Source organism: Phocoena phocoena, chromosome 10 (assembly GCF_963924675.1).
Source record: "Phocoena phocoena chromosome 10, mPhoPho1.1, whole genome shotgun sequence".
NCBI lineage: Eukaryota > Metazoa > Chordata > Mammalia > Artiodactyla > Phocoenidae > Phocoena > Phocoena phocoena.
In genome coordinates this window covers 83,090,039-83,112,182 of record NC_089228.1, presented here as the reverse complement: position 1 = coordinate 83,112,182, position 22,144 = coordinate 83,090,039, and the positions used below count along the sequence as shown (strand labels likewise).

Here is a 22,144-nt window from a genome sequence, read left to right as displayed (position 1 = left end):
GCGGTCAGGATGGGTGGTGGCTGAACACCAGGCAGAAGTTCTATGGAAGTATTAGTGGGAAGAACGCCAGAAAAGTGTCCCGGGTGGGAAACGTGTGTGGGAGTTGGAAGGGGAGGACTTTCACTCCTAGGGAAAATGTGGAAAGAAGAGCAAGCCGGAAGTGGTAGCGTGGCCGAGCGGTCTAAGGCGCTGGATTAAGGCTCCAGTCTCTTCGGGGGCGTGGGTTCGAATCCCACCGCTGCCAAGTGTGTATTTTTCTTTCTTAAAACTTCCTAGTGTTAGACGTCCTTTCTTCACGCCCAATGTGGACAGTTCTAACATACTACAAAGTCGGTCCCTATCTTCCCCTCTTTTGACTTCTGTTTACCCAGGGGCCGTAGATAACTGCCCTAGAACAATGCTCAACCGAAAATAACCGCTCAAATAATCTATTTGTCTATTTGAGCAGCCAGTATATTCTAGGCCCTGAGGATGCAGCAATCAAGTAACGAACAAAAAGTGCCTTTATGCATACAGTCTTTATTACAAACAAATGAATAGATGTCAGATGCCTGGGAAAGCCCTTGTAATTCAGTACAAATCCTGCCAGTGCCTCCGAAGGAATAATTTATGTTCAAAATAATCACTGTTCTTCCTCCAGCCTCTCTGCAGCGCACTTTGTGTTTGGAACCCTAGTTATTCAGACGCGAGAAAAGGCTCTGGAAAGCGCCAGCACCTCGTCCCGCAGCTGCCGGACACATCGCACCAGCGCTAGGTGACTTCGCCCCTCTGGGCGCTTTCGAGTTCAGCTGCATCCAACACCTCTGTGGCTTGGGGTGGGCGCTCTCTTTGCTCTGAGCAGATCCTCGTGTCTCTTTCTCATCCTCCAGGACTTAGCTTGGAAATTGTTTCCGCCCTATCTCCCCCTCTCCCTCCTGCCAGCTCCAAGTTCCTTGCCTTCATGGAACTTACAGCGTAGTGGGATTCATGTAATAGATAAGTTATTGCCCAAATATGGTTGAGTCTCTACCAAAAAAAAAAAAAAAGTTCTCTATGTAAGGACTTTGAATGAAGTTCCAGATTTAAGAGAATTTGTCAACCTAGTAGGTATCTCACAGCATATCATTGTGGTCAAAACTCCTTAATTACTGAGATTGGACAATTTTTCTGTTTGGTCATCATCGTTTTTCAGTTTTCTGTGAAATACTTCATGCTTTTTGCCTATTTTTGGGTTGTCTTTTGCTTATTGACTCTTAGGAGTATTTATATTAAGTTGAAACATGTTAAATTGCCACTATTCAACCTCTTTGGCAATTCATGGGATTCAACATAAAATATTTTAGATAATAATTTGCCAAGTATATTTGTTCCAAGTATCTTTTCATTACATGAGAAAATTTTATTTTCACTTTCCTTATGGTGATTTTGAAAAAATAATTCTTCATTTTAATCTAGTTGAATTTATCAGAAAATTAAATTAATTACTTTCCTTAAAATTAACCTTTTTTTGGTGTGTTTGAGAAATATTGTCTGGACCTGAGGGCATACAAATATTTTCCAAAACTTACTTGTAAAAGACAAAATTTTACCTTTTACAGTCTTGGCTATTCTTGGCCAAGAATTATATATTTTTTTAAATTAAACTTTTTCTTTTATATTGGAGCATAGTTGATTAACAATCTTGTGATGGTTTCTGGTGTACAGCAAAGTGATTCAGTTATACATTATTCCATTTAGGTTGTTACATAATACTGAGCAGAGTTCCCTGTGCTACATAGTAGGTCCTTGTTGGTTATCCATTTTAAATATAGCAGTGTGTACATGTCAATGCCAAACTCCCTAACTATCCCTTTCCCCCACTCTTCCCGCCTTGGCCAAGAATTATATTGCATTTCAACATAAATTTTAGAATCAATTTGTCAATTACCATAAAAACGCACCCTTGAGATTTTTACTTAGGTTGCAATGAATGTATAGATCAATTTTGGGGAGAACTGACATCTTTATAACACTGAGTCTTCTAATCCATGAAGAAGTATAGTCTTAGACAAAAATAGCCAAGTCAGTCTTGAAAAATAATAACAAAGCAGTAGGACTTACCCTACAGATGTCAAGATACTTTAAAGCTATAGTAATTAAGCAGTTTTGCATTGGTGTAGGGCTAGACAACAGACAAATGGAACAAAGGCCAAGATGTCTAGACTCCACCCTCACCAACCCATCTTCAATATGATCATTGTCTTCCTATTGCTATGATCCTGACACCAGCTTTAAAAACTCTCCATTAACTCTCAATCCAATAGTAGGAAACCCTAAATTGAACTCCAGGAATCTTATGATATTTCCTGAACATTTAGAATGAACATTGTGAAAAGGCAATGAAGAAATTTCAGATATTTTACCTGGTGGAAAGAGAAGCTTTTGTCTTGAAATTTTTGAAGGACTACCTTGTGAGCAATGGGTTAATCTTACTCTGCAATTATCCCAGGGCATAGAACTACAGTCCATAGGTAGGAGCTAAGAAAGACACTTCTGTACATTTGTGGTTCTAATTCTGAAATCTGTATTTTATCACCCTTTTAAAAACTGAGTGAAATGGGCATTCTTTAGTTCTTCTGTACAGGTAAAGTGAAAACAATCTCATGGTATCAATGTTCATGGTGAAATTTTTCTGTCTTTCCATTTAGAATTAACTAGGCTTAAAAAAGTGAGTTTTATCTGGTGATTTTTCTAAGAAATAACTAAATCAACAACTCTTGTTTTAGTAACTTCACAATTAGAACTACAAGAATCTTAGGGTTTCAAGAAACACTAACATGTTTGATTATTCAACTATGCATCTGATCTTTGAATTCCTTCTACATTATGCCTGTCTACCAAACTTACAACTGTATAGCAGAGTCTATTCCACGTTAGGATCCCTTCTAAATGATTTTTTCCACAGGTAAAATATCTGAAACTCCTTCAGTGTTTTTTTTCATAATGTTCATTTTAAGTGTCCAGGAAGTATCAAAAGATTCCTGGAGTTCAAGTTAGTAATTTGGTATTTCTTACTGCAGGACTGAGAGGCAGTTGGGAGTTTTAAAAGCAGCTGTACACCTAAAACAACCAAAATATTGTAAATCAGCTATACTTCAATAAAAATAAATAAAATTTTTAAAAAAGCAGGTGTCAAGATCATAGGAATATTTTAGGGAGACAATGGTCATGTTGAAGATGGACTGGTGAGGATGAAGTCTAAAAGTCTTCTATTTGGGCTCAGTACAGAGGCTTCTCAACTTTCACAGAGGAATGTCAGGCTTGCCACCCCCTCCAGTTAACTGGTGTCTGAAGAACATGACTCTCTGATCAATAACACAAAACATCAACACTCCAGGACTGTCCAGAATTTAAACTGGAATTGAAATCTTGCCAGATTCTGTTAAAAGACTGACTGAAGAAGTGACTTGAAAGGATGCACTGGAGGGTTCTCATGATGGGCTAAGGACTTTGAGTCCAAAATCCAAATGAACCTCATGGCCTGTGGGTAAAAAAGCATCCTGAACATGTGTATACATTTTCCAAAAGCATATACATGCTGTTGTAATTAACAAAACCTCAGATTTTCTAGGAGAACATGACAACATTTTGCCATCAAGCATTAAAGTAAAACTACTTGTAGTGTGTGTATGCATGGGGGAGAGAGTGTCGGTAAAATTTATTGATCATCAAATAAGGGGTCCTTGCAGTCAAAAAAGATTGGAAAAGCACTGCCAATTCTCCAGACATATCCTAAACTCTGCCCTTAAGTCACGTTATATCAGCCAAAAGTCACATATACAGAGTGTCATCCTCCACAGAAACAATTTTAGAGTTATATCCTAAATGTTTTCATCTTGGTTTTCTTCAAAAAATATATATAAGAAATGGCCATATAAAGGACATGCTCTAATTTCCTGTAGAAACTGAACATAAGAAACAATGTTTAATCTGTCTTTTGTATAATAAGTCATGTAATTCCCTTTGGAATTTGTTACTAGAAAATTGTGTATCTTGGACTCCTTGCATATTAGATAATGTGTAACCATTTCCCAAGATGTTTTCTGTGAAACAAGAGTCCATGAAGGTGCTCCTCCAAACAGAATTCTTTTGTCCATCACTTTGGGAAAGCAATGCTTCTTACAGTTCCTTTGTTTAAGACTCAGAAAGGACATTAGCATAGTATAAACCCTGAGAAGTCTTTAAGGGAATAAATACCCCCACCTAGCCAGCATTTCTCAAACTTATTATTTTTTAAAAACATTAGCTTGTAAAACACTTTTGACAAATGCTGGGGAACCCATTGCTCATCTCTTTACCAGTCAGGGAACTTTGAACTAAATTTAATTCTCAATTATGGTCATTATGTTAATTAAGTTGACACATTTGCATCCTCTTCTAGGATTTTCAATTTCTATTTTAACAGCCTTATTGCATGTGGGTATTTAATTTAATTCTGTCTGAAGTAAGGACCTGTAACATTTGCAAGAAAAAGGATAGATGTTAGACACTGAAAGACTTGAAAAGATAGATATAAATTTACTAATCTATTTGAAAGAGCATTTCATATATCATGCAAACAGATATAGCAAATATTTAAGAAATCAACATCTTGAAGACCTTTTAGTGTATTTATAACAAAGTGGGTCAGGCTTCATGCTTTTTCCATACGTACACTGCTGCTTCGGCAGTGTATACCTGATTTCTGCTTATCTGTAATTTTAAAATCTGCCCTTGCCCTGCCTCCGTTCCCCCACCGAATCTCAGCAATTCTGATCCGTTAAGGAGAAGTACCATTCAGGCTTTAAGTTAAAGCAAAACCTGCTAAAGATGATCAATGTTTATCAATTTTAAAAATGTTCTGTGCTGAACTGAGGTATAGCTTCATATCCGAGAGATGTGGTGCAGGATAATGGAAATTGCTCAGCTAAGTCCAAGCATTCAGTGGGCATTTGTTCAGAATTTACCAGTTAAGTGATCCACAGCAGGTTTCTTCTTTTTATGCCTCAATTTCCTCATCCCATAGGGATGTTGTATGGATTAAATGATTAAAAATTGTAAAGAATAATGCCTGGCATGTGTCAAGCACTAGTATTTATTACAGTACTATTATTGATAGACAAAGCCTTGGAAGTGAATGTGCTCACTGAAGAGACACTGAATAGGAAGGTCAAGGACAAAGGCTTGGTGGGGTCTCACAATTAGGGGGTCAGGGAACCAGGAAGAACCAATACAGGAGACAAGAGGGACAAGTATAAGAAGTAGAAGGAGAAATGTGAAAGTGTAAACACCAGAATCACTATCCTCAAGTGTTGGTTGTCAAAATATTGATGAATGAAAAGGTCTGAGAACAGGTTACTGGAGAGAGGGATTTCCCATTCTCATCAAGTTTGTGGGTTCCCCACACTCTATGTTTTCTTTTCTTATGTCCAGTAAGATTTGAGCTCACTCTGAAAGCTTTTCCACACTCCTCACATTCATAAGGTTTCTCCCCAGTATGAACTCGCTTGTGTCCAATCAGAGCTGAGCTCTGACGGAAAGACGTGCCACACTCACTGCAGGTATATGGCTTCTCACCAGTGTGGATTCTTCTGTGCTGCCTCAGGACTGAACTATGATGAAAGGCCTTTCCACACACCTCACATCTGTAAGGCTTCTCTCCGGTGTGGATTCTTTGATGATTGGTCAAGTTTGATTTCCCACTGAAAGCTCTACCACACTCTGAACATTTATACGGTTTCTCTCCAGTGTGGATTCTTTGATGGATGATAAGGCAGTGCCGATCCTGAAAAGTTTTCCCACAATCCCCACATCGATAGGGCTTCTCCCCAGTGTGTTCTCGTTCATGAGCCCTGCGTTTACAGTTATGACGAAAGGCTTTCCCACACTCCTTACACTTGTAAGGCTTCTCTTCAGTGTGGCTTCTTCTATGTTTGGTGAGCTCTGCCTTGCTGCTGAAGGCTTTTCCACACTGAGGGCACCCACAGTGTTTCTCCTGAGTGTGGATTCTTGTGTGTTTGCTTAGGTCTGAGCTTCGGCTGAAGGCCCTCCCACACTCACTGCACTCATAAGGTCGCTCCCCAGTGTGGATTCTTGTGTGTTTGATGAGGTCTGAACTCCCGCTGAAGGCCTTCCCGCACTCCTCACACTCATAGGGTTTCTCCCCAGTGTGGCTTCTGCCATGGATGATAAGGGAATGCTTAAACTGAAAGGCCTTCCCACAGCCACTGCACTCATAAGGCTTCTCCCCAGTGTGGACGATCTGATGCATCCTGAGACGGTTCCTGGTCTTGAAGGCCTTCCCACAGTCGCTGCACTGGTGAGGCTTCTCCCCACTGTGCGTTTTTTTATGTCGGCAAAGAGCTGATCTACTGTTGAAGGCCTTCCCACACTGGCTACAGTTAAAGGGTTTCTCCCCTGTGTGGATTATCTGGTGCATAGAAAGCTGATTTTTGGTCTTGAATGCTTTCCCACACTCATTACACACATAGGGTTTCTGGCAAGAGTGAATTCGCTCATGGAGAATTAGGTCAGAATGCCAGCTGAAGTTTTTGTCACACCTGGCACATTCATGGAGTTTCTTTTCTGTAAGAACCCTATATGGAATGCATTTTGAGTTTTTTCTAAGTACCTTCTGGTTCTTTCCTTTCTTGAAGGTCACTTTCTCACAGCGTTCTTTCTCTTCTCTCAGTTTCTCCCTCATAGGCATTTCCCATTGATTCTCTAATTTGACATCTTGTACACAAACTTCTCCAACCTCTGGATCCTGGGAAACAACTTTTAGGAGACTTTTAAATTTCACCCAGCAGACTTCTCCATTTTCAAAAACTGCCTGTTCTGAACTTGCCTTCTCATTCTCAGGCCGTGTCTTGGCAGCTGATACTTACACAAGAAAATAAAAATGTCAGATGTTCAGAGGAAAGGAAATAAGTGGGCTAGCAGAGGTGAAGCAATGGTTAAGCTGTTGGAAGAGTAACTGACTTTCCCATGCTTGAAAAATTGCTAACATTATGGCAAGGTCAAAATAGGCTGAACTACTGAAAAGTACTAAGATATTTAAAACTGAGTAAACTTCACAAAAATCCTTCCAAATCTACTCATGCTCTAGAATCTCTTAGTTTAGTGAATGACAACTTCATACACCTAGTCACCTAAGACAGGAAACCGGAAATCATCTTCAACTTCTCATATGTACTCACTAACATTGTATAAATGTTACCTGTGACGGGAGCTGCAAAGCGGGGGCTCAAGTGCCAGCGCAGTCTCCTTTTTAGGGGTCTGTCTGCTTTGCTCCTGAGAATGGGCCCTGGAGAGCCATATTTCTGTGGTGTAACTCCACCCTTCTGGGTAGGGCAGATTAGATCTGGGCAAGACCTGACCCAAACCAGGACAGATTCTCTCTTCATGAACTTTGGAATCATGATGTGAAAGCAGGTAAGGCCAGGCTCTGAAGAGAGCTAGAGCTTTAGCTCTTAAATTTGAGAACCAGTGGTGGTGGGATGGTATGTCGTGTAGGGGAGGGAATGCTCTGCCATCGGGACTGAGAAGCAGAGAAGATCCATCTGCTAAGAAGGGAGAATGAAGCAGACCCACAGCGTAGCAGAGAAGACAGCTGGAGAGTGGGGCCTGATGGCATTCCAATCCCTTCTTGAGCCTCATGTATACCTGCCCTTAAGTTCCCTGACACACCCTGAATAATAAATTATCTTTCTTTTGGTTAAGCTAGCTGGAGTTACTTTTTACAGTTGGTAACCAGAGTCCAAATCAATCTCTTAACTCTATCCCGTCTCCTTCACTTCTACTGCCAGTGCATTCTCACCAGCTAACTTTAATAACCCTCAAATGTCCTTTAGTCTGCCTCCCCTCTAATCCAACCTCTACATCGCTTCTAGATTATTCCTTCTAAAAATCAAATCTAATCACATCAGTCCTTAGCTTTAAACACTTCAATGGCACTCCATAGTTAACCAGACAGAAAGGAAGTAAAGTGTACAGTCAAGAGCCCCAGCTCACTGTCTGGGTTCAAATCTTAGTTCTGACACCTAATACCTGTGCAAACTTGGGAGGATGTTGTAACTTCTCTCAGTTGCTATATCTATAAAATGGGATCTAGACTATCCACAATAATTAAATGAGTCAATGTATGCAAAGCACTTCCAACACCAAAATAAGTACTTAATCAATCTTAGCTGTTACTATAAGAATAAAGTTAAAGGTCTGCAGTTTATCAAAAGCTCATTCAATTACGATCTTGCCCCTGTCTACTGCTCCTGTACTTTCCCCACTGGCTACTCCAAGTCCTTGGCTCTGGTCACACTGAACTATTCACAGTTCACATTCTTTTACTCCTCAATACTTTCCTCCTTGTTATTCCCCTCTGCCCCTCCTTCAACTAAATGACCTCACTTATCCTACATAACTTAATTCAGTTGTCATTCCTTCTGCAGTCTTCTGGTCCCCAGGTCAGATTTAGGTGCTTCTCCTCTATGTTTGTATATACCAGGTACATATCCCTATCTACATATCCCAAGAACTCCCACCATACTGTCCTATATAATTACTTATTTACTTACCTGCCTTCCCCACTAGAAAATAAGCTTCCGTAAGTCAGGGCTCGCCCATATCTTATCTGACTGCATATGATAGTTGCTCATATGTACCTGGCATATGATAGTTGCTCAATAAATGTTTTTTAGATGGAAGGAAGGGAGGAAGGAAGAGTAGGCATTGTGGACACAGCAGCTGGAGTTGGCCTAGAAACAAAGGACAAGTTTTTTTTTGAATGACACATACAGAAAATAGCTTGAATGAAGAGCTGGTAATATTTCATGACTGACTAGATAAGAGGTTCAGGGAATGGAAAGACAAAGTAAGAAAGAGGTAGAACCAGATATAGAAATAGGGAGAGCTTAATGAAGAGACAGCCTTGGAGGGAGAGATGAATTTGACTTTAGATAGGTTGCTTTCCAGCTGACAATGGGATATTCAAATAAAAACCAGGAGTTAGAAACATGAGACTGCTGCCCAGGAAAGAGGTAAAGGTTAGCATTATCAATGTGGCAGGCATCTGCATCAGAGCTAAGAGCTGAAGCCATGAGAGAAACTAACTAACTTCACAATAAGAGAGAATAGAAAAGGCAAGGGTCAAAGGCTCAGGTCTCCAAATGGGGGAAGGTCCTAAAAAAAAAAAAAGAAAACAACTGGAGGCAGAAAGGCAATGCTCTCTGAGCACTGGAGTAAATGATACACAGAGGGGAGATGAATTGTCTGAGCCTTTTTGGAGGACTAAATTGCAAAAAGCCTATATTAGATAGGTTGCAAACAGCCAATTAGATAATGACAGAATAATTATCCAAACCGTTTGTTCGTTTTCTCTGCCTTAAGATTTCCTAAATAGATTTCCTTCTGGGCCCTTCGGGATGGATGACCCACCACTAAGAACATTCTATAACCATTCTGTCACATGGAACACAGAAGGGGACTGACAGCTTCTCTGGCACTCACCTGGGTGGGAGCAGCTCAGGAACTCCCTGTCCTGTCCATCCTGAACACAGAGCTCTGCCTCTTGCTCCAGATGGGAGATCAAAGGAGGTTTAGGAAATGGAAATCCTGGTTGTAGAGAAGGAAGAAGACAGTGTGTAGAGCAACAGAGAACTGTGCTAACGCTTACCTTGACCCCTCTGTTTGCATATGGAAACAGGAAAGAAATGTCCATTTGGGTAAAGAAAAGGGTTTATTCAGGGGTCTGGTAACATGTAAATAAACAGGTCTAGGAAATTTCTCAGAGAAGTCAATACTCAGAAGGGCAAAGAAGGAGATTCTGGGAAATAGTCGGTTGTATTTTCCCTGTTCTTTTTAGGAGGATGGGAGTCTGTAGAGGGAGGTTAATCTGTTTTCAGCCGCTAGGAAGGAGCTCATGACTAAGAGCTGAATACAGAGCAGTTAATGGAAAATGAGAGGCCTGAGGAGGCGAGAATCCAGGGAGAACAGACGTTAAGTGTCTCCTTTTCACCCAGGGAGAGTTTCATTGCAAAGAATCAGAAAACAACTAGGTTAGCCAGAAAATTATCTTGCTACGTAACAGGGGCAACTCAAAACTAATTTGGGGGAAGATATTGATGATATGGAATGAGAGCTCTGATTTTCAATATGAGACCCCATACACATCAATAAATAAAGCAATTAAAAGAAAAAGGAAGGGAGAAAGTACTAAGCCAAGTACAGGGAAAGTCCTTACCAAGTGATACCACGTTTCCATAATTTTCCAACATCACATCTTTATAGAGGTGCCTTTGAGCATGGGTCAGACACTGCCACTCCTCATTACTGAAATTCACAGCTACATCCTCAAATGTCACTGCCTCCTGAAACAATATGTCCCTGCTGTCCTGGAGAAAACTCCATAGTTCCCTCAGGAAACAGAGGCAGAAGAAAGGAATTTGTAGGGAGGTTTACAGAAGTGAAAGGCTGTTACTGTTTCGTGTATATTTGGGGATGAGGTGAAAGGTAACATCAGCTTTCAATAGCAAAAAATAACGAAAGAGGAAACAATCCACAAATGGTTTGTCACCCAACAAAGTATCCCTTATGAGAGGGAGCACGTGGACTTGGGAGGTGCATAGCCAGGGAAGGCAGTGAAAATAAGGCCACATTTAGGAGGCAGTGATATATTTCCAGGAGGGAAGGAAGGGGTCTTAGCTCACTTGAGACTGGCTCATCAGTATGATTTTTGCTCCTGGCAGGCTTCCTTGGCTTCCATCTTCGGCAAAGGCAGGACAATGAGGAGATGGCAGAGCTGAGAGAAGAGAAATAAGCCAAGAGTCAATTCAGCACAGTGTTGAAACCTTCTGCTTTCATCCTCTCCTCCCCAAATGTAGAAGCTTCCAAAGCTCTAACCTAGGGGTTAAGTCTACTGCATTACAGTATCCTCCTTCTCCATTATTCCTCTAGTCTCAGTTTCCAGTTTGGGGTATCAGGCCCTGGCCAGCAGCCAAGCCGACTGTAAGTGCGTTCTTCTTCTCTCATCTACTACACCTTTTTCTCTGGTCTCGTTTCATCCTAGAATACCTTACACCCTCCGCAAATGGCCCAGATCACTGACTCCCAGCTTATACAATAACCTGGCTTCCTATATTAGAACGTTGAAGTCATTTTGTCCAAAACGACTTGGGGTGGAGGTGGAGGGAAAGGAATGAAGGAGAGGTATGGATCAGAAATATCCAGGGATAGGCCCAAAGCTTTTTTCTTTAGGTAACTTAATGGCTGGTCAAACTCAAGTTAGTTTACTAGAAAACATTTTTCCCTTGTTCTTCTTAGAGAAAATCACTTTCCCCCTTTGATTCTGAGTCTCTTTCCTGTTAATTCCCTAGTATTAAGTGATTCCGCTTCGCCCCAACTGCCCTCCCAGCATAGCAGAGCACACACAGCTTTTAAAATGCAAAAGAAACTTTCTCAGAGTGTACACGTGACTAGGTATAATTCATATGGATTGGGCAAGAAGTACAGTTTCACATTACTGATTAATGGGGCCCTGTTTTATTCCTTGCAATCCAGCTCAGCCTCTCTGTAGCTTCAGTGTTTATGGTGGTTTATCTTTCTTGATAGTCATCAACATATTCCCAAGTCCAAGACCATTCTTTCTGGTCTGAAATCATCTACTGGTAAGTCTCTAGGATAACCCTTTGGCCTCAGGACCCCAAAACTATCATTTCAATTTTACCAAAACCTCAATTTAGGAGTAAACTGGCTTCTTTCCACAGAAATAGGCCAAGAAGACTTTTCTTTGGTCTAGGCCACCCTTAGCTTTTGATCAAGAACAGGCCTGTGTTCAATCATTGTGGGTTCCACACAGTTTTCTCACTATCTCCTCTGAAAGCCTGTTACTTTATAACTCTTTGTCTCAAAAAGTTCCCAAACCACCTGGAAGGCACAGAGCTCACAGTAGATACATGTTTTGCTCTCAAATGTTCCATAACAGTTCTTTTCCTTATAACATCAATAAACTTAAACCTCCTAATTGGGTTTTTTTCAATCAACATTTTATAATGAACATTTTCAAATATACAGAAAAGTTGAAAGAATTGTAGAGGAAACATCCATATATCCACCACTTACATTCTACAATTAACATTTTGCAATATTTGCTTTATCACGTATCTGTCCATCTAACTATCCCTGTCTCTGTCCATAAATTCATTTTATATTTTGTTTCATTTCAAAGTAAGTTGAAGACATAAGCATACTTCACCCCTAACACTTTATGATACATATCATTAACTAGAGTTCAATATTTGTTTACATTCCTGCTTCTGAAGTAAAATTTACATACAGTAAAATTTACATACAGTAAAATGTACAAGTCTTAAATTTTTGACAAAGCACACACCCTATCTAACCCAAACTCTCCTCCATATACATCCAGTTGGATTTTTACCACATCTTCTTCATAAATTAGGAAAGTTTTGTTACCTTGTCATGGCTTCTTTTCCCCTAAGTGTTCATCACATTAAAAACTGTTTTTAATTGTGGTAAAAAACATATAATGTGAAATTTACCATTTTAACCATTTTTAAGTGTACAGTTCAATAGTGTTAAAAATATTCACAATGTTGCATAATAGATCTCCAGAACTTTTTCATCTTGCGAAACTGAAACTCTATACCCATTAAACAACAACTCCTTATTTTTCCCTCTCCCGAGCCCCTGGTAACCACTGCAGTGATTTTTTTTTCCTAGCCTCGCTGAGGCTTGTGGGATCCTAGTTCCCCAAGCAAACCTGGCCACGGCAGCAGAAGTCCTAACCACTGGACCACCAGGGAATTCCCCCCACTGAAGTGATTCTTCTTTTTTTTTTTTTTTTTTTTTTTTTTTTCCACTGTAGTGATTCTTCTTTTTTTTTTTTTTTTTTTTTTTTTTTTTCCACTGTAGTGATTCTTAAACTTTATTTTTTAGCCTCAGAATTTGAAAGGTCAGTTTCTGCCCTCAAGTTAAAAATGAACTTGGGGGAATTCCCTAGCGGGAATTCACATGTGGGGGAGAGTGAAAGCTCTGGTCTCTTCCATTTCTGAGGACACTAATCTCATCACTGGGTCCCCACCCTTATGACTTCATCTAAAAATGATTACTTCCCAAAGGTCTCACCTCTAAATATCATCACACTGCGGGGTGGGCTAGAGCTTCAACATACGAATTTTGAGGGGACACAAACATTCAGCCCATAACAAAACTATTTGTTAAAGCAGTGTATAGATATTATCCAGGGCGAGATTAACTCATTTACATTTTATGTTAAGTAACTGTAAACTTTATGGCCCTGAAAATCACCTATAAGAAGAGAATTCAAGATCTTTTGAGAAAAAGAGGACTTGGATACTCAGGTCAGATGTGAACCATAAAATTATATATATTTTAAAAAATGAAATAAAATGAACAACGAAGTTAAGCAATATTCATTATTTTCTACCTCTCCTAAATTTGTGATAAATATGTCCTATATTATTAATTTTCATTTATGATTACCTATACAGTGGAAATTTCAAGATTTCTCTTCTGGAAGTTCCAATAATATGCTTAGAAATTCATTTTACGTATTTTTTCTTTGTAGGTAATATATACTAAAAGCCTATTTTTGGGGTGTCCAGGGGCCTAGTCCTCTAAATGTCTGTGCCTTTCAGGGTCTAATTTTATGACTCCAGAATTGTTAAATACCATCAGCCACTTCTATACAAATCTTATCCACTTTTCTCTTCATATATGCCACCAAAGAGCATTTTTAAAGCCCAGCCCCACATTTCCCCATCTTCCTTTATTCTTCTCAAAGCTTCATGACAATACCTTTTCTCCTTCTTTTGCCATGGCTTTATCTTCTATTTCTCAGGTATACCTATACTTAATTTAAAAATCTCAGGGTTAACACAGGTACAGAAATAAAATTACCTACACTCAAATTTTACATGTTGGTAAAATTGTGGTTGGGAGGAGTTACTGTATTATACCACAAGTTTTATATGTGGAAATATTCATGTACACATATGTAAGCTACTTATCATACATAAAGTTGTACATATAATAAGTGAATGAATACATTCAATATCTTTCATAAATTGCTTTGAAGAATCTCTTTTTATGAATCTTTATTTTTTTCCAAATTTGGTTTAAGATGAGGGTAGAAACCTAACAATTTAGTTCCTCTCAATACCGAGCCAAGCCTAGTATAGAAATAACAGATTTCCTATAAATACTCAATAATGAGCATATTTCCAGGCCCCAGGAAGCATCTCCCACTTAGTCTGTGTCCCTGCCCCATTTTCAGCTGCCATAACTCCTGCCACAATACCCTGTGTGCATTACCTCTTTCCTGCAGGAGCTTGGTATCACAGATACAAAGCTGGTTTGATAGTCCTGGAGTCTCATCTGATACCACCACCTATTGCAAGGAAAAGAATACATTTGGAGAGGTTATGGAGGGATGGAAAATGTAGGGGAAGCTGCAACCAACTATGAAGTTCTGTTCGTGGAAATCAACTCCCAGAACTACCAAGAGGGGTGAGAAAATCAGGGACTCAGTCCCTGATATACCTTATGAAAAACAGAAATGGCATCCAATTGTTCTATAATGTAAAATGATCACCAGGCCATCCAAGAAAAAAAGTACTTTGAAGGAGAACACTTCCACAAGGTCAATCCAGGCCCACCACACTCCCACTGCTTTCCTCCTTTCTTGGGCTCGGTTCTTCCTCTTTGTGATATACTGCAGACACTCCTCTTTTTTTTTTTTTTTTTTTTTTTTTTTGCGGTACGCGGGCCTCTCACTGTTGTGGCCTCTCCCGTTGCGGAGCACAGGCTCCGGACGCGCAGGCTCAGCGGCCATGACTCACGGGCCCAGCTGCTCCGCGGCATGTGGGATCTTCCCGGACCGGGGCACGAACTCGTGTCCCCTGCATCGGCAGGCGGACTCTCAACCACTGCGCCACCAGGGAAGCCCCAGACACTCCTCTTTTTACCTGCTGCATCTTTTTACCCAGCTTTCTTTTCCAGTCTTCTAACACTGTCCCAGTTTCTTCTCTGCTGGTTGGATCCAGCTCCAAGTCAATCGTGGCTTTGCCTGGACCAGTTTGAAGTGGCTCCAGTGGATACCAGCCTCCTTTCAGGGATTTAAGCCTTGGTGGTGCCAGCCAAAGGGCCTCTCCTTACCCACAGGGCAGCTGCTTTTTGGCTTGATGTGTCAAATACTGCCCTGGATTTGGGGTTCATCAGCAGTACTAAGCTAGTGGTAATCCATACCTTATTTTCCTGCATATTCGATGAAGGGAGGAGAAAACAGAGGAATGTGACCAAAGCAAAAAGAAGGAATCAGAGAATCTGAGGTATCTATGGGAGATGAGGGAGCAGGGGAAGATAAACTGAAAATGATAATATATCCAGAATACAACCTCCATTGCCACTATCTTGTCCCAAGCCACCATTGTCTGCATTGCCCTACAGTATTACGTTAGCCATCCAGCTGGTCTCCTGCTTCTATCCTCAATACAACAGAGTAGGCCATTTAAAACTTAAGTTGGATTATTTCATCTCTCTGCTTAAAACCCCTCAATGGGTCCATCTTACTCAAAATAAAGAGTAACATAAAAGGCCCTAAAGAATGTGCCTTTTGAGTCTCTCTTGTTCATTCAAAATAAAAGCTTAAGTCCTTACAATGGCATACAAGTCTATAGGGTGTGCTATTACCTCTCCTACTATTCTCCCCCTCATTCAACCCTCTTCAGTCACACAGACCTTTCTCTTCCTTTTTAGGCACATTTCCATTTTAGGGCCTTTGTACTGGCTGTCCCCTCCACCTCAAGCTACCCTCACGATGAATAATCTTGCTTCCTTCAACTGTTTGCTTGTACATAATCCTCCCAAGGAAACCTACTCTAGGTCCCCTATTTAAAATTACAGCCTACCCCCTCCTTCCAATCCTGACATGCCTTACCTTCCTATATAGCACTTTATCACTTTCCAACATGGTGCATAAGTTAACTTATATTCTTTCTATTGTTTATTGTAGATCTCTCCTTCACTAAAATGTAGGCTCCCAGGCTTTTGATGGCAGGGATTTTTGTCTATTTTGTTCACTGCTGTATTCCCAACTTCTAAAACAGTGCCTGCACCAGTAGGCGCTCAGCTAGAAATTGGCTGAATGAATGAATGTACGAGTGGATGCTGGGGAGGAAAATAAATGAAAAAAAAAAAAAAAAGGGTAAGAGGCTGCTGAGAGCCAAGAAGAGCGGGAGGGAGTTAGGAATGCAGGAGGAAAAGGCCCTTGTTTGGCAGGAACCCGCGGCGGTCCCCAGCTCCCGGCGGACCGGGCTCCAAAGCCCCGCCCCGTCCCCGCCAGCCGTCCCGGGCCCCAGGGAAGGGGTGTATTTAAGTGAACCAGGTGGTGGTGCCAGGGTCCTCCCAGCCGCACCTCGGCGGTTTCGGAGACACCAGTGGCAGCTTGGGAGCCCCTCGGCTAAAGTCCCGTCCCACGCTGGCTGAAGACACAGACCTTCCCGCCGACATTCTCCTCTAAAAACGAGAAAATAGAGAAACCTATTCTAGCTCCACTTCCTAGTCCTTCAATAATCATTTCCGGTGACTTTCTAGGAAACCTCAACTCGCTGGTCGAGGAATTTCCCTAGAAAGTCTCCGCAGACTCCAAACGTGTTATTTCCTGTTCTTCAGAATGCATCTCTTAAAACAGAACCACAATGTCATTATCCCACCTAACAAAATTAAAATAATTCCTGGGTACCATCTAATACTGAGTCCATATTAAAATCTCCCAAATATATAAAATACGCTGGTTTTTTGAATAAAGATCTAAAGTCTACATACTTTATTTGGTTATTTCTCTTAATCCTCTTTTAATTTAGATCTAGAATAGCTCCTCCATCTTTCACTTTTCCCCGCATTGAGTAAATTGGGTCATTTGTCCTGAATGTTCCACATGCTGGCTTTGTCTGTTTGCATCCTCATTTAATGATTTGTTTTTCTAGCCTTGTATTTGTTAACTAGATGTTAGCTCTAAAGGTTTAGAGTTTGGTTTACCTTTATGGGTAAGCATTCTTACGTGGTGCTACGTACTTCTTTTTGCTTTATATCAGGAGGCATATAATGTCATTATTTCACTCTTTGTGATGCTAAGATTGATCAATGAATCAGCACTTGCTAGTTGGATCCCTCCATGTAAAGCTCCTCATCAACCTTTTATCTGGTGGTTTCATCCACTGATGATCTTTGCCTGAATCAACCATTTTATTGCAGAACTGGGATTTTCTAATTCAATATTTTTTTCACATTTATGAGTTGGAATTTCTTTTTTGTTTGTTTTATTTATTTATTTATTTTTGTGGTACGCGGGCCTCTCACTGTTGTGGCCTCTCCCGTTGCGGAGCACAGGCTCCAGACACACAGGCTCAACGGCCATGGCTCACGGGCCCAGCCGCTCCGCGGCATATGGGATCTTCCCGGACCGGGGCACGAACCCGCGCCCCCTGCATCGGCAGGTGGACGCTCAACCACTGCGCCACCAGGGAAGCCCGGAATTCCTTTTTAAACAAGGATTTTATCTCATTAACCTATCAATTCAGGGTTATTTGGTTATCCTGAAATGTCAGTTCAAACAGGAAAGACAAAATAAATGTTTACTTTTCTGTTTAATTGCTAATTTTCAGAGTAAAAAGTTGTGCCCTAGGTGCCAAGGCCACTGATACATTAGCCATTCTTCAAAATGGCCATCAATGAGCACTGCCTTCGAGTATTCATACTCTTGTGTATCTCCTTCCTACATTTTACCAGTGTTGGTTTGTGTGACCAATTGAGTATGGCAGAAATGATGTTATATTACTTCTAATATTAGGTAATAAAAGAAACTGTGGCACCCCAGTGTTCACTGAAGCACTGTTTACAATAGCCAGGACATGGAAGCAACCCAAATGTCCATCAACAGAAGAGTGCATAAAGAAGATGTGGTACATATATACAATGGAATATTACCCAACTATAAAAAAGAACGAAATTGTGCCATTTGCAGAGACATGGATGGACCTAGAGACTGTCATACAGAGTGAAGTAAGTCAGAAAAACAGATATCGTATATTAATGCATATATGTGGAATCTAGAAAAATGGTACAGATGAACCTATGTGCAAAGCAGAAATAGAGACACAGACATATGGACATCAAGGGGGGAAAGGAGGGGTGGGATGAATTGGGAGATTGGGATTGACATATCTACACTATTGATACTATGTATAAACTAGATAACTAATGACAATCTACTGTATAGCACAGGGAACTCTACTCAATGCTCTGTGGTGACCTAAATGGGAAGGAAATCCAAAAAACAGGGGATATATGTATATACACAGCTGATACAGCAGAAACACACACAACATTGTAAAGCAACTGTACCCCAATAAAAAAAAAAGAAGAAGAAAAAGAAACTGCGGCTTCTATCTTGGTCTCTCTTTTTTTCCCTTTCTCTCAGATCACTCACTCTAGGGGAAGCCAGCTGCCAGGCTGAAAAGTGAGACCCAGGTGGTGAGGAACTAAAGCCTCCTGCCAACAGCCATATGAGTGAGTCTAGAAGTGGATCCGTCAGCTCCCTGTCAAGCCTTCAGTTGACTGCAGCCTGGGTCAACATCTTGGCTGCAACCTTAAGACAGAACTAGAACCAACCCCTAAACTGCTCTCAGATTCCTGACCTGTAGAGACTGTGAGAGAATAAATATTCAATTCTAAATTTGGGGGTAATTTGTTATGCAGCAATTGGTAACTAATATTTTTTGTTGTTTCCTCTTTCTGAGCATCATTAACTCATGGATTTTTAAAGAACATTCAAGGACTCGTAATCAATTGCACTTTTCTTTTTTTTTTTTTTCTTTTTCTTCTTGATGTTCAAATGATTCCATCTTTGGCCAGTGGGAGTCCCTTTATTTTATTTCCTGTGCCCTTTCATCTAACTCTAAGAGTCTTTGATGGTTTTCTTGCCTTCTGGCAGCACAAGATATTTCAGGCTCATTTTGTATATTTCCTGCTCCAGACCTGGAATCAGCCATTTCTCCAAGGAGTCCTGGTTCCTTTCAGAGGGAAGAGTGATTGCATAGCTTTGTGACTGGTCATAACTTCTTTTAAAGCTTATCAAAATGAAATAAAATTAATTATGGGATTGAATCCAGGCTAAACCACTTGGTACCTGTGTGCATAAGAACCTAAGCAAGGTATACATCGTGCCCCAGTTTCCCCAACTGTAAAATAGGTCCAGGGTGAATATCTAATTTTCAGAGTCGTTATGAGGATTAAATGAGACAATATACAGAAATCATTTAACACATCACCTGGCATCAAATTTCATCATTAGAATAATAGAATTGCAAGTCTGAAAGATACCACAGTGATGACCAAGTACAATTCGTTCATTTCACACTTGAGAAACCTGAGGGCCAAGAGATTATAATTTTGTCTAAAACTACAAAGGAGGATAAAATTAGAAGAGAAACTAATGACTCCAGAGTCTTGGATCTCACACTTGGGCTATTTTGATAAAAAGCAGTCCCTCCAGCCTGATCAGGGCTTTTATTTATTCAAAAACAAAAGAGGTTAGAAAGTACTAGGCACATTAGTTATAAAATGGTATTATGGAAAGTTCATCAATCTTATGTTCTGAAGACCTGATTCCTGGCTCTGCCACTCACTAGCTTGATATTTTGGTCAAGTCATTTAACTCCTTTGCATCTGTAAAACAGTAACAATAAATCCTTTAATCTCAGCTCATTGTGAGAGTGAAAGTACAATATACGGTTTATGAAAGTGCCTGGCTCATAATAATTGCTAAATAATGATTATCATATTAAAAAAATTCCTTCAATCCTCCAATTTAATACAAATGTATTCTTCTCCTCTAAAGGAAATTGGGTTTTGATTAGACTGATCCCTAAGTCCCTAATTCTGAAACTGAGTTCAGTGAATACTGCACAAAGGCACTGAGCAAGAGGCTGCAGGAAAGATGCTATGCATGGTCACCCACTCTTCAGACTGTAGTCTTTCTTCCTGATATCAATCTACTTAACAGTACTAGCATCCAGTACACATATACTCACAGGGTATATTTATGAGAGGCTTTGCTATAACCTTTGCTGATATGAAGATACTTTACTTCCACAGCAGATCCTTAGTATATGACTTTAATAATCTAGTCCAATTGAGATATAATTTATTTACATTTTTCTTGGTTAACCCCAATCTCATAAAACCTCATAAATAATCTCCTAAAATAATTAATGCTGGAATTTTGCCAGGGATCCATGTCAAGCTTTTCAGCCTAATTCCACAGTTCATCTTTTTTCAGTTTTTGAAAATTTGGATATTTGCCAGTCTTAGTCATGAGTCACACTCCTTAAAAATGGCCTCCAGGGGCCCTGTGGCTAATCTGCCTGAAATTCAGGATCCTTCAAGCAATTTTATCTGGGTACGAAGACTTGCACTCATTTAAGGCAAGTAGTTACTCTTTTACTATCTCCTTGTACGTCCTGAAATATAATTTCCTCATATTAATGTTTGTCCTACCATTCCCAATTTGAAGGTCATGATCCTTGATGGAGAAACAGAAGCCTGATTGGTGTTAAGTAATTCTATGGCCCCTCTGCTGTCTGTTGAAATTACCAAATTCATTTCCAGGGGCTTTTTAAAAAAAATAACAAACATTGCAGGCATACAAAACAATAATAAAAAAAACAACATCTATCTTAAGATATAAATATTACAGATATAATTATATCCCCTTGTCTACTCCGCTCCAATTCCTCTCCTCTTCCTTCTCAGGTTAACTACTATCTTGATATTGATGTTATTATTCCGATGCATGTTTATATATTTTTAGTACATATGTGGGTAGCCATAAACATTTTATAGTATAATTTACGTTTCCCTAATTTTATACAAATAGTTTCACTCTGTACATATTTAAGTTTGAAAGGTTTGATTTGATTTAGGTTCAATATTTTTGGCAAGAATGCTTCATAGAGGTTATTATGTACTTTGTACATACTCAACTTCATGGTTTTGAGATATATCCTTAATGAAAAATGTATCCTTAGCTCATTCATCTTATCTGTCACAGGTATTTTTCATTTTCCTTCCAACAGTCTTGTTCATTATTCTGATTACTTTTTCAGTTCAACTCAGAACTTTAGCAAGTATTTGTTTTTTGTCCTTGAGTTTATGGATTTCATTTTGTTTATATTGGCTGTCTTTTTGAAATAATTTTCTTGGAGTTTCCCCTTCTAAAAAGGTTATGTCCCATAATTTTAGGCTAGCCAGTTCATATTCTAGTGTAGGAAAGAATAATCTAAAAAGTATTTGCCACTTCCTCAAATTTTAAAATATATCTTTTGTGCTTATCTTAATTACTTAAGTAATTAACTTAATTACTTCTCTTCAAGTTTCTACTGCTAATCATTATACTGAAATATAACATACTGAAAATATATTATAGAAAAATATAATACTTTAGAAATATAATATTTTGGAAAATACAGCATACATTACTTATAATGCATGCTTGTGGGTTTTCATAATCCCCAAGTTATAAGATATTTAAATGTATGTGACACATAGTTCTCTTTTAAATAAAGCTACTGATCAGAGGCAAATACTGATATTAGTCAATGATGCTTTGCAGCAATATTTTTTCAGAATCGTTTCAATTCATTCATTTAACAAGAATTTCTTCAGCAACTGTTATAAGAGCTTGGGATACAGGAATGAACAAAACAGTTAAAGATCTCTGCGTGGTGGAGCTTACGTTCACGTAATTCCGATTAACTCGTGCTTCCATTTTCTTTCGTTGTTTTCCCTCTTCACACGCTGAAGAAGATCAATTTCATATTCAAGCTCATCTGTTCTCCAAGTGGCAACAGGTCCAAACTAGCAAGCAGGGACCGGAACCGTCCAGCTTCTCAGGGTTTGTAGTGCTGGACCAAAGAGAAGAGTCCTCCGGGGGTCCTAGAAGGGCGAGCCGCGCGTTACCATGGAGACCGCGGAATAGAAAGGCTCTGTCTGCGCTTTGGAGTTCAGCCCCTCGTCTCTGAGGTGCGGGTGGGGTTTTTCGGACCTCATCTGA

The 22,144-nt window shown here is 39.8% G+C and overlaps 1 protein-coding gene and 1 non-coding gene across 2 annotated transcripts; one reads left to right on the top strand and one right to left on the bottom strand.

Moving 5' to 3' along the window:
- Positions 1-162: 162 nt before the first annotated feature.
- Positions 163-244, top strand: TRNAL-AAG (transfer RNA leucine (anticodon AAG)). Its single transcript has one exon. It is a non-coding gene; the product is annotated as a tRNA-Leu (tRNA).
- A 5,058-nt stretch (positions 245-5,302) lies between these two features.
- Positions 5,303-10,784, bottom strand: ZNF311 (zinc finger protein 311). Its single transcript, XM_065885985.1, has 4 exons — positions 10,701-10,784; positions 10,235-10,361; positions 9,502-9,606; positions 5,303-6,879 (listed from the first exon to the last, which is right to left on the bottom strand). The coding sequence occupies exons 1-4, from the start codon at positions 10,713-10,715 to the stop codon at positions 5,303-5,305; spliced, it is 1,824 nt and encodes a 607-aa protein (XP_065742057.1). The 5' UTR covers positions 10,716-10,784.
- Between the last annotated feature and the right edge of the window lie 11,360 nt (positions 10,785-22,144).